The following is a 13175-nucleotide window of genomic DNA, read 5'->3' as shown; positions in this document are numbered from 1 at the left end:
GCCGGCACAGGCACGATGGGCCGAATGGCCTCCTTCTGCGTTGTCTTAATTCTTCGATGGCAGGAGGCAGTAATCTGAGATGCCAAGGAACGGCGAGCGCTGAAATATATAAAGTAAATAAACACTCAAAGCTAGGCCACATCAAAAGGAGACCGAGGGATATGCATTCTGCCAACGCCCCCAGACAATTTTTCAATGGATCTTGGGCAGGGAGGTACTTGGGCATGTTCTTCAGAGTCCCCGATCTCCCCACTTTTCCACAGGCTGGTCCCGGTCGGGGGAGGGGGGATGTACTACGTCCACCTCGTGGATGGTTGCACAAGTGTGCAGGAATGAGGGAAACAAGGCAGGGATGGCCTTATAGGTCTTGCCATCAGTAGAGGTGGGGTCTGTGCCAGTGCTCTCAGACATGGCCGTGCACAGGTCCCACCCGGAAAAGGCTGGATGTTTCCGCCCCCAGGGTTGCCACGAGTCCCTGGCAGAGGCCAAAGGGCCCAGCTCCCTCACCTTAATGCCCACAGGGCCAGAAATGCAGCCCGGGGGGGAAAGGTTAGGTTCTCTGGAGATTCCGCATTCTCTGGATCCAATAAGGGACCAGCTCCACAGAAGGCAGAATTCCCACTTGGCTGGAGGTGTGTCCCAATGAAGGGTTGGGGGGGGGGGGGGGGGGCGGGGGCGCGGGTGGATGGGCAACCTCCAACAAGAGAATCTAGACACTTCCCCATGACATTTAATGGCATTACCATCGCCAAATCCACCATCAACATCCTGGGGGGGGGTCACCACTGTCCGGAAGCTCAACTGGACGAGCTACATAAATGCTGTGGCTACAAGAGCAGGTCAGAGGCTGGGTATTCTGTGGCGAGTGACTCACCAAAGCCTTTCCACCATCTACAAGGCACAGTGTGATGAAACGCTCCCCACTTACATGGATTTTCTTTGTGTAAACACCTCTGTTTGGAAATTAAAAGTTGTTTGATGGTTGGAACAGGTTGCTGGAAATGTTAAACATTTGCAGATGGAACAGACAAATTCAGTTACTCTGATTTGCAGGAAATCAGTGATACTCCGCTATGAAAACCATTCCTCAGAGTGTGAATCCTGTGATGCGATCAGGATGCCTGCAGACTACAGAGGCACGTCTGTAACATGAAAGGTTTCACATGGTGTAACAGCTCTGTGCACTCAGCTTCACTTCTGTGAATTGGAAACTCACCACCCACTTACAACTTCATATCGTCAAAGCCCAAGAAGGGCTTTCACCCAAAAGCCCTGCTGCTTATCAAACAGCAGGTGAAATGGATCCAAAAATAATATAAGAAATAGGAGCAGGCGTAGACCATACGGCCCCTCGAGCCTGCTCCGCCATTGAATAAGATCACGGCTGATCATCCACCTCAACTCCACCATCCCGCTCGATCTCCATATCCCTTGATTGCTTTAGAGTCCAAAAATCTATCGACATCAGCCTTGAATACACTCAAAGACTGACCATCCACAGCCCTCTGGGGTGGAGAATTCCAAAGATTCACAACCCTTTGAGTGAAGAACTTTCTCCTCATCTCAGTCCTAAATGGTCGACCCCTTATCCTGAGACTATGCCCCCTAGTTCTAGACTCTCCAGCCAGGGGGAACAGCCTCTCAGCATCTACCCTGTCAATCCCTCTCAGTATCTTCTATATTTCAATGAGATCACCTCTCATTCTTCTAAACTCGAGAGTATAGGCCCTTTTTATTCAAACTCTCCTCACAGGACAACCCTCTCATCCCAGGAATCAGTCTGGTGAACCTTTGTTTCACTCCCTCTAAGGCATATATATCCTTCCTTAGGTAGGGAAATCAAAACTGTACACAGCACTCCAGGTGTGGTCTCACCAAGGCCCTATATAATTGCAGCAAGACTCCCTTACTCTTATACTTCCTAATTGTTTGCTGTACCTGCAAGTTAACTGTGATTTGTGTACAAGGACACCCAAATCCCTCTGAATAGCAACATTTACTACTCAGAAATCACAGAAATCACAGAAACCCCACAGTGCAGATAGAGGCCATTTCGGCCCATCGAGCCTGCACCGACACGTATTCCACCCGATCCCCGTAACCCCTACACCAGCACATATCCCACCCTATCCCCGTAACCCCACGTATTTAATCCCCCTAACACTAAGGGTCAATTTATCATAGCCAATCAACCTAACCCACACATCTTTGGACTGTGGGAGGAAACCGGAGCACCCGGAGGAAACCCACGCAAACACGGGGAGAATGTGCAAACTCCACACAGACAGTCGCCCGAGGCCGGATTCGAACCCGGGTCCCTGGCACTGTGAGGCAACAGTGCTAACCACTATGCCACCGTACTCTCTCACCTTTTAAAAAAATATTCTGCTTTTCCATTCTTCCTACCAAAGTGGATAATTTCACACTTCCCCACATTATACTCCATCTGCCACCTTCTTGCCCACTCACTTAGCCTGACTATATCCCTTTGCAGCCTCTTTACGCCCTCCTCGCAGCTTACTGTCCCACCTAGCTTTGTATCATCAGCAAACTTGGATATATTACACTGGAGAGGTACCACCAACGCTGCCTCTGCAAGATCCTGCAAATCCATTGGCAGGATAGGCGCACCAACGTCAGTGTTCTTGCTCAGGCCAACATCCCCAGCATCGAAGCTTTGACCACGCTCGATCAGCTCCGATGGACGGGTCACATTGTCCGCATGCCCGATACGAGACTCCCAAGGAGCTCCGACACGGCAAGAGAGCCCCAGGTGGGCAGAGGAAACGTTTCAAGGACACCCTCAAAGCCTCCTTGAAAAAGTGCAACATCCCCTCCGACACCTGGGAATCCCTGGCCCAATACCGCACAAAGTGGAGGAGAAGCATCCGGGAAGGCACCAAACACCTTGAGTCTCTTCGCCGGGAGCAAGCGGAAGCCAAGCGCAAACAGCGGAAGGAGCGCACGTCAACCCAAGCACCCCACCCACCCGCCCCTTCAACCACCGTCTGCCCCACCTGTGACAGAGACTGTAGGTCCCGCATCGGACTCATCAGTCACCTGAGAACTCATTTTTAGTGTGGAAGCAAGTCATCCTCGGTTCCGACGGACTGCCTAAGAAAAAGATGATTACACTCGGTCCCCTAATCTAAGTCATTGTAAATAGCTGAGGCCCAAGCACTGATCCTTGCGGCACCCCACGAGTTACAGCCTGCCATCCCGAAAATGACCTGTTTATTCCTACACTCTGTTTTCTGTCTGTTAACCAATCCTCAAGCCATACTAATATATTAACCCCAATCCCATGAGCCCTAATCTTGTGTAACAACCTTTTGTGTGGCACCTTATCGAATGCCTTCTGAAAATCTAAATACACCACATCCACTGGTTCCCCTTTATCTACCCTACTAGTTACACCCTCAAAAACCTCTAATAAATTTGTCAAACATGATTTCCCTTTCATAAAACCGTTCTGACTCTGCCTAATCAGTGATTTTCCAAGTGCCCTGTTACCACGTCTTGAATTAGTAACAGATTCTAGCATTTTCCCTACTACTGATGTCAGGCTAACAGGCTACTGATGTCCGTTTTCTCTCTCCTTCCTTTCTTGAACAGCAGGGTTACATTTGCTCCCTTCGAATCCATGGGGAACTCTGAAAAATCAAAACCAAAAAGAAAGACTTGCATTTCTATAGCGCCTTTCACAACCTCAGGTCATCTCAAAGCGCTTTACAGCCAATTTGCGCACAGCAAGGTCCCACAAACAGCAATGTGATAATCTGTTTTAGTAATGTTGGTTGAAGGATAAATATCGGCCAGGGCATCGGGGAAAACTCCCCTGCTCTTCTTCAAAGTGTGCCGTGGGATCTTTTACATCTACCTGAGGGGGCAGACGGGGCTTCGGTTTAACATCTCATCCAAAAGACGGCACCTCCGACAGTGCAGCACTCCCTCAGTCCCTGGAGGAGGGCTTGAACCGACAATCTTCTGACTCAGATGAGTGCGCTACCACTGAGCCGCGGAAAAGGATATTTTACCACGAGTAGACTACTTCTCACAAACTACTGTACTCAGTAACTTACCGCGTCTTACTGCTTCTGTGCACTAGTCTACTAGTGAATAAACCGCCGTTTTAGAAGGTACTTGCTGCCTTTTGAAGAGGAGTAAACAGGATCTGCTGTGTATACCTAAGCGAGGGCATCATTATCTCGACACCCGCAGAAAAGTGGGTTTGCGTGGGCATCAAATGACGATCGGATTAGGCTTGCATTGGCCCCCCCCTCATGACCAAATAACAACACTCAATGTTTAAGATCACACATGGAGAATGGTCAGTAAGCTGAGGTAGGGGGAGGAACCTTGGAACCGTATCCCAATTGAACTCATTGTCTTCAACTGAAGGAGGGAGAGGGAGAGAGAGAGAGGGAGAGACTAGACAGGTTGAGCGATTTGCTGCTTTAGTATTTAATGGATTCACAACTGTGATTAGCCAGAGCATTGCAATTCAAAGTTTTTCACAATTCAAACAGGTATGATTCATACTTTAAACCGTTTCACAATTACTTGACCCTGTGTGACGAGGAAAACACGACGGCCAGCACTGGAACATTCACACACGGCTTTCCCCGAGTCACACTACTTTACAGTAAAGTGTGCGCTGTAACCTTAAAGGTTATGAACATGTTGTTTACCCTTTGAGGTGTAAGATCAAGGTAATCTGGTTTTAAATGAAGACACTGAGGGACTCTGGATATAGCAGGCACACAATACAGGGATCCCCTTACAGACCATGACACTATGAAATTATTTAACAAGCAAGTCTTCATAAATGTTTAGCCCCATTTTTCTGTGGGTGCGAAAAGGCAAGTGACTTGGCACCATGGCTTCTACCACTCCTGTGCCAAACCATTAGGTGGTGTGCTGTCGCTGCGACTCGACAACTTTGCAGTCTTCCATTCTGGAACACATGGGGACCACACGCGCACCCCCCCCCCCCCCCACCACCCCAAGGTGGGTTGGGTGCCCCTCAGTCGCAAGTGCCCAAGTGTCCAGAGTCACCCACAATAACCAACCTTCTGAGAAATGTTCACCTTCACGTTTAAGGACCGAATAGCGCGTGCGAAAAATAAACCAACAGGTGACAATAGCATCAGGAAGGGAAGAATGGCACATGGCCTGGTACACAGGCACTGGGGGGGAGAGGGGGGGGGGGGCGCGTCACAGAGGGTCAAGCAACCGTGAGCCAGTCCGTTACAAACAAGTCTCAAGATTACCGCTAAATAAAGTGCCAAAAAGAAAATTACAAAAAAGACATTAACTGAGCCACGTAATGCAGTGTGTGCAGGCAATATTTAGATAGAAATCTTCATAATGCCCTTTAAAACCCCACTTTGATATTGCATTTTCAAGTACAAGTGTGTCGCAATATTGAAGTAATAATCACAATACACTTTTATTCAATAAATGTTTGTTCCAAAGTTTGGCCGAAGGTTTACTTGGTTTTTTTTTTGGTTCCTACTATTCCCTGCTCCGCCCGCCTGGGTGCCTGAAGTGCGGGATTACCTCCGGTCGTCCGGGAGCGCGCTCCTTCATCCCTTCATAGCATCCGGCTTCGCTTGTGACTGGGCGATTCGGTGATGTCGCTGCACTGGGCCGGGGCCCTCTTCCTCGAGCTGTCCAGGTGCCGGGCCATCTCTTCAGCTATAAAGCTATTTAAGTCCACGTCCTGCAGGCTGCCGCGCCTGCGTGCCGAGGCGGAGTTGCTGCCCATGTGCGTCGGGGAGCCGGGCGTTCCTGAGCGCACGCTGACGTTCGCCATGGCGCCACTGAGGCCTGCGGGGAAGGGGGGTGGAAACAGCAAGAAAGGAAAACCATAAATCTCATCTCCGCTCTCTCTCCTTCTGCACACCACTGGCCAACATTACGGTGTCCTTCAGTCAGTCCTGGAGGGTCGACGGGGCCGAGCGCCCTCCGCCACACAGCCCAAGGAAAGGTGTGGGCGACCAGAGGGGGCCAAACACATCATTCCCTAAAAGTGCGGGGGCAGGTACTTAAAGCAACGCCATCCTGTGCTATAGATTTTTATGGTTCTAAATCACAAGGTTATATATATTTGCTATGCTCTTCTCGAGTCTACACATGCAATGCAGATTTGCCAATTCTGCTCTGAAGTCAGCTGCTAGGGATATCTGTGCTGCCCAGGGCCATTCGATCCCAGTTTCCCCCACCCTGTGAAGTGCCTCACTCCTCCAGCAAATCGCCACATGGAGAATCGGGGCACCAACGTGCTCGACTCGTCCGATAGCAAAATACTGCAGATGCTGGAAATCCAAAATAACAACAGAAAATGCTGGAAAAACTCAGCAAGCCCGGCAACATCCTTGGAGAGAAAATAGAGTCGACGTTTCGGGTCTAACCCTTTTTCAAAACTGGAAAGGAAATGAAATCGATCGAAAGGCAGGGCTGGGAGAGAACAAAAGAAGTGAAGAGACATTAAGAGGTATTCAAAACCAGACGAGAGGGTGATCGGACTAGTGGAGACAAAAGACGGCTCCAGATTAAATCTAGTGGGAGGATAGAAGATTGGGAAGCATTTAAAAGCCAGCAAACAATAACTAAAAGATTAATTAAGAAAGGGAAGATAGATTATGAAAGTAAACTAGCAAAAAATATAAAAACAGATAGCAAGAGTTTCTACAGTTATATAAAAAGAAAAAGGGTGGCTAAAGTGAACGTTGGTCCCTTAGAGGATGGGACCGGGAAACTAGTGGTGGGGAACATGGAGATGGCAAAGACGCTGAACAAATATTTTGTATCAGTCTTTACAGTAGAGGACACTAAAAATATCCCAACACTGGACAAACAGGGGGCAATGGGGGGGGAGGAGCTAAACACGATTAAAATCACTAAGGAGATGGTACTCGGTAAAATAATGGGACTTAAGGCAGATAAATCCCCCGGACCTGATGGCCTACAACCTAGGGTCTTGAGAGAAGTGGCGGTAGGGATTGTGGATGCATTGGTGATTATTTTCCAAAACTCCCTGGACTCAGGAAAGGTCCCGGCAGATTGGAAAACTGCTAATGTAACACCCTTATTTAAGAAGGGAAGTAGACAAAAAGCTGGAAACTATAGACCAGTTAGCCTAACATCTGTGGTTGGCAAAATGTTGGAGTCCATTATTAAGGAAACAGTAACAGAGCATTTGGATAAACATAATTTAATAGGACAGAGTCAGCATGGTTTTATGAAGGGGAAGTCACGTTTGACAAATTTGCTCGAATTCTTTGAGGATGTCACATACAGGGTGGATAAAGGGGAACCAGTGGATGCAGTGTATTTAGACTTCCAAAAGGCATTTGACAAGGTTCCACACAAAAGATTACTGATCAAGATAAAAAATCACGGGATTGGGGGTAATATACTGGCATGGGTGGAAGATTGGCTATCTAACAGAAAACAAAGAGTTGGGATAAATGGTTCGTTCTCGGGCTGGCAATCAGTAACCAGTGGTGTTCCGCAGGGGTCAGTGCTGGGACCCCAACTCTTTACAATCTATATTAACGATTTGGAGGAAGGGACCGAGTGCAACATATCCAAGTTTGCAGACGATACAAAGACGGGAGTGAAAGCAGTGAGTGAGGAGGACATAAAAAACCTGCAAAAGGACATAGACAGGCTAAGTGAGTGGGCAGAGATTTGGCAGATGGAATATAATGTTGGAAAGTGTGAGGTTATGCACTTTGGCAGAAAAAAATCAAAGAGCAAATTATTATCTAAATGGAGAGAAACTGCAAAGTGCTACAGCACAAAGGGATCTGGGGGTCCTGGTGCATGAAACACAAAAAGTTAGTATGCAGGTGCAGCAGGTGATCAGGAAGGCCAATGGAATCTTGGCTTTTATTGCAAGGGGGATGGAGTATAAAAACAGGGAAGTCTTGCTGCAGTTATACAGGGCATTGGTGAGGCCACACCTGGAATACACACAGAAACACAGAAACCCCACAGTGCAGATAGAGGCCATTTCGGCCCATCGAGCCTGCACCGACACATATCCCACCCGATCCTCGTAACCCCTACACCAACACATATCCCACCCTATCCCCGTAACCCCACGTATTTAATCCCCCTAACACTAAGGGTCAATTTATCATAGCCAATCAACCTAACCTGCACATCTTTGGACAGTGGGAGGAAACCGGAGCACCCGGAGGAAACCCACGCAAACACGGGGAGAATGTGCAAACTCCACACAGACAGTCGCCCGAGGCCGGATTCGAACCCGGGCCCCTGGCGCTGTGAGGCAACAGTGCTAACCACTATGCCACCGTGCTGCGTGCAGTTTTGGTTTCCATATTTAAGAAAAGATATACTTGCTCTCGAGGCGGTTCAGAGAAGGTTCACTCAGTTGATTCCGGAGATGAGGGGGTTGACGTATGAGGAAAGGTTGAGTAGGTTGGGACTCTACTCATTGGAGTTCAGAAGAATGAGAGGCGATCTTATCGAAACATAAAAGATTGTGAGGGGGCTTGATCGGGTGGATGCGGTGAGGATGTTTCCACTGATGGGTGAGACTAGAACTAGGGGGCATAATCTTAGAATAAGGGGCTGCCCTTTCAAAACTGAGATGAGGAGAAACTTCTTCACTCAGAGGGTAGTAAATCTATGGAATTTGCTACCCCAGAGAGCTGTGGAAGCTGCAACATTAAATAAATTTAAAATGGAGATAGACAGTTTCCTAGCAGATAAGGGAATTAGGGGTTACGGGGAGAGGGCAGGGAAGTGGACGTGAGTCTAGATTCAGATCAGCCATGATCCTATTGAATGGCGGAGCAGGCCCGAGGGGCCGTATGGCCTACTCCTGCTCCTACTTTTTATGTTCTTATGTAAATGTTCTGGCAGAATGAGAGACAGCTGCCAAAAAAAAAGGCGGGGGGGGGGGGGGGGAGAAGGGCCAAAATAAAGATGTGGATAAAATATAAGCAAAAATGTAATGGGGGCCGAGGTTATGATCTGAAATTGTTGAACTCGATGTCGAGTCCGGCTGAGTCCGGATGTTGACTCGTCACTGCCCTCTGGAGGTGGCCAGGCAACCTGCTCAGTTGCATCAAACTGCTACAGAGAACAAGTGCCCACGGCCACCGAGAGCAACTCGGGATGGGGCAATAAGTGCCAGCCTCGCCAGCGATGTCCACATCCCGAGCATTAATAAAAAGAAAACCAGTGGCCCCATCACCGCTTGACATAGCGAACTTGGGATGCAACATAATGGGTTCATTTCCGACGTGCCCGGCTAGCTGCACGGCTGCGCAGCGATGTGTAGGTCCCGTGCAGCTCCATGGTGTTCTAATGGCAAAAAAACACGCAATAATTTAAAGGAGCCACGCACCCCCAAAAAAATTACAGGGCACATTGTTCATTTTTCTTCCCCAATTCAGTCAATAGACAAGGTTATAAAATACATACCACCTCTAATTCGGTCTGTTCCCTTGAAGGAAGCAAGGGGAATAAATGGGATTTAAATTCGGTTTCTAGGCAGGCTGATAAACTGGCACGGTTAAGGAGTCTGTTTTGCAAAGCTTGCAGTGTCTGTATTCCACAGGTGTATGGCACACTTGACTTGTATCAGCAGCTAGGAAAGACACAGCAAGACAAAATGCACCATTGGGCCCAGGAAGGGAGGTGAGGCAGCTCATCAGACTGCCAGACACATCCGAGGCCCAGGCTGTCCCGCACCCCTACTTGGAAGAGGCTGCACTATGGCAAACAGCTCGAGGAGGGTGGACCGGCAGAGAGGAGACAGAGACTTTTATTTAAACATGCCTCGGATGCTGCTGTACTCATCAGACCCTTTAGCAGCAAGTTGCACTGCACATTTAACAAAAGGTCTGAGGGGTAGTTCGGAGGTGGGGGGGGGGGGGGGGGGAAAGAGGGGGAAATGTGGAGAAAGACATTGAGCAGGAGTTAGAAAGGTTGGAGAGGAGACCAGAAATGCAGCCGAAGAGATGGGTTTTGAAGAGGCTTTTGAAGGTGGAGGAGTCAGGGAGGGAGCTCCAGAGCGGAGAGGGGTCACAAGGTGGAGCAGTCAGGGAGGGGTCTCCAGAGCGGAGAGGGGTCACAAGGTGGAGGAGACAGGGAGGGGTCTCCAGAGCGGCGAGGGGTCACAAGGTGGAGGAGTCAGGGAGGGAGCTCCAGAGCGGAGAGGGGTCACAAGGTGGAGGAGACAGGGAGGGAGCTCCAGAGCAGAGAGGGGTCACAAGGTGGAGGAGACAGGGAGGGAGCTCCAGAGCAGAGGGGTCACAAGGTGGAGGAGTCAGGGAGGGAGCTCCAGAGCGGAGAGGGGTCACAAGGTGGAGGAGTCAGGGAGGGAGCTCCAGAGCGGAGAGGGGTCACAAGGTGGAGGAGTCAGGGAGGGAGCTCCAGAGCGGAGAGGGGTCACAAGGTGGAGGAGTCAGGGAGGGAGCTCCAGAGCGGAGAGGGGTCACAAGGTGGAGGAGTCAGGGAGGGAGCTCCAGAGCGGAGAGGGATCACAAGGTGGAGGAGTCAGGGAGGGAGCTCCAGAGCAGAGAGGGGTCACAAGGTGGAGGAGTCACGGAGGGAGCTCCAGAGCAGAGAGGGGTCACAAGGTGGAGGAGTCAGGGAGGGAGCTCCAGAGCGGAGAGGGGTCACAAGGTGGAGGAGTCAGGGAGGGAGCTCCAGAGCGGAGAGGGGTCACAAGGTGGAGGAGTCAGGGAGGGAGCTCCAGAGCGGAGAGGGATCACAAGGTGGAGGAGTCAGGGAGGGAGCTCCAGAGTGGAGAGGGGTAGCAAGGTGGAGGAGTCAGGGAGGGAGCTCCAGAGTGGAGAGGGGTCACAAGGTGGAGGAGTCAGGGAGGGAGCTCCAGGGCGGAGAGGGGTCACAAGGTGGAGGAAGCGCCAGAGTGCAGGAATGATGATCGGAGGCTCTACCACCAATGGTGAAAGCAAGGGGGTGGGCAGGGCAGCGATGCAGGAATAACAACAGAAAATGCTGGAAACACTCAGCAGGTCAGGCAGCATCCGTGGAGAGAGAAACAGAGTTAACGTTTCAGGTCTGGGACCCTTCAGGAATGTTGACACACAGGGGGCTAAGTGTTGAACAGCAAAGGGCTTCAGCTGGGATGTGCGGCTGCAGGAGGTCACAGCGAGGCTATGGAGGGACTTGTTAATGAGGACAAAGTACACAAAAGGAGCCTGGTGAAGTGGCACCAGGAGGAGCCGTCCTTTGTGGCTCGAACTTTCAAACCATCAAGCTGTCCAACAATAGTTTATAATCTCACGCTCTTCATAAAGACCTGAATGCGAGTGGTATTTCTGGGTATTAGTCAGGAAGAAACCTTGCTGAATAACCTTTTATTTACCATGCACAGCAATGGCATCAGTAAATGCCTGCAGGTCACCCTCAGCAGTCCTGCTGGAATCGTCCTGTGCCCCCAACACTGAAGCGGGTAGGTTTAGCCGAGGTGCTAGTCTGCTGTTCCTCGAGGGCGGCGACTTCCTGCACAGGAAGCTGAGCAAGTCCTCTCGGTGGATGATGTGCCTCCTCTTTTTCACCCAGGCCAGCATTTCCTTGTTTCGCCTCTGAAAGCCTGCCTGCACGCCCAAATCCAGGCTCGCTCGGTACGCTTCAAGCCCATCTGGGGAGGGAAAGGTGAGCGTTAGACCGTGTGCGCAGGCTGAGTTACTATGGTGACACAGGCTGGGGTCTTCCTAGATGGTCTGTTTTCAAAAGGAACCCAGCATCTAATGTGAGGAAGGCGACAAAATGACAAAAGATGAAACCAAATGCACGCGTGCATTTTTGGCTTGCTCATACACATTTCCTTTCAGTGTAATCAGAAGACTACAAGGAAACAAGGGAAATTATTCAAGTACAAAATTGCAGTTCGGACGAAAGCCATTCCTTCAGCCCATTTGATCTCATCACAGAATCACAGAAACCCCACAGTGCAGATAGAGGCCATTTCGGCCCATCGAGCCTGCACCGACACATATCCCACCCGATCCCCGTAACCCCTACACCAACACATATCCTTGCAGAATACCAGCCTACCATTTGCCCATTATTCGCCTAAACTGGTAGGGCCTCCATTTAATATCTCATCCAGAGGACAACACCTCTGACAAGGCAGCACTCCCGCAGTACAGCACTGGTGCAGATTGAATACCAATAACTTTCTGATCTGAGAATTAACTGCCAAGCTGGTGCTGAGCCCTGTTTGCATTTTTTCCTCATCTTCATCACAGAGGGCAAGATTTCTCGAGTGTCTGGAGCCCCTCACTCAGAGCTTGCTGTTCATGTGGAAGCCTCAACCGGGAGCACAGGCGGGATATTCGATTGAGCGAGGGCGGGAATTCCAGAGCTTAGAACGTTGGCAGCTGAAAGCATGGTCGCCAATGGTGCAGCGATTAAAATCGGGGATGCTCAAGAGGCCAGAACTGAATGAGCGCAGATATTGCGGAGGGTTGAAGGGCTGGAGGAGGTTACGGAGGGATTTGAAAACAAGGATGAGAATTTTTTTGAATTGAGGTGTTGCTAGGCCAAGAGCCGGTGTAGACCAGCGAGCACAGGGGTGATGGGTGAACGGGGCTTGGTGCGAGTTAGGACACGGGGCAGTGAGCACAGGGGGTGATGGGTGAACGGGACTGGGTGTGAGTTAGGACACGGGGCAGAGAGCACAGGGGGTGATGGGTGAACGGGACTGGGTGTGAGTTAGGACACGGGGCAGTGAGCACGGGGTGATGGGTGGACGGGGCTTGGTGCGAGTTAGGACACGGGGCAGTGAGCACAGGGGGTGATGGGTGAACGGGACTGGGTGTGAGTTAGGACACGGGGCAGTGAGCACAGGGGGTGATGGGTGAATGGGACTGTGAGAGAGTTAGGACAGGGCAGTGAGCACAGGGGGTGATGGGTGAACGGGACTGAGTGTGAGTTAGGACACGGGGCAGTGAGCACAGGGGGCGATGGGTGAACGGGGCTTGGTGCGAGTTAGGACACGGGGCAGTGAGCACAGGGGGTGATGGGTGAACGGGACTGGGTGAGAGTTAGGACACGGGGCAGTGAGCAAAGGGGGTGATCGGTGAACGGGACTGGGTGTGAGTTAGGACACGGGGCAGAGAGCACAGGGGGTGATGGGTGAACGGGACTGGGTGCGAGTT

The 13175-nt window shown here is 50.6% G+C and overlaps 1 protein-coding gene across 1 annotated transcript; it reads right to left on the bottom strand.

Moving 5' to 3' along the window:
• Window positions 1-4448: 4448 nt before the first annotated feature.
• Window positions 4449-12080, bottom strand: LOC147102588 (HUWE1-associated protein modifying stress responses 1-like). Its single transcript, XM_085964085.1, has 3 exons — window positions 12077-12080; window positions 11378-11653; window positions 4449-5832 (listed from the first exon to the last, which is right to left on the bottom strand). The coding sequence occupies exons 1-3, from the start codon at window positions 12078-12080 to the stop codon at window positions 5597-5599; spliced, it is 516 nt and encodes a 171-aa protein (XP_085820211.1). The 3' UTR covers window positions 4449-5596.
• Between the last annotated feature and the right edge of the window lie 1095 nt (window positions 12081-13175).

The sequence above is a fragment of the Somniosus microcephalus genome, chromosome 21, assembly GCF_052327205.1.
Source record: "Somniosus microcephalus isolate GS21.2 chromosome 21, FLI_Smic_1.0, whole genome shotgun sequence".
Taxonomy (NCBI): Eukaryota; Metazoa; Chordata; class Chondrichthyes; order Squaliformes; family Somniosidae; genus Somniosus; species Somniosus microcephalus.
The sequence above is the reverse complement of the archived record's forward strand: the minus strand, read 5'-3'. Positions and strand labels throughout refer to the sequence as shown.

Excerpts from the sequence above, each read along its gene's own strand:
- LOC147102588 (XM_085964085.1), bottom strand. Across the intron at positions 5,833-11,377 it reads TGATGCCATTGCTGTGCATG|GCCTCAGTGGCGCCATGGCG; the intron begins GTAAATAAAAGG and ends CCTTCCCCGCAG.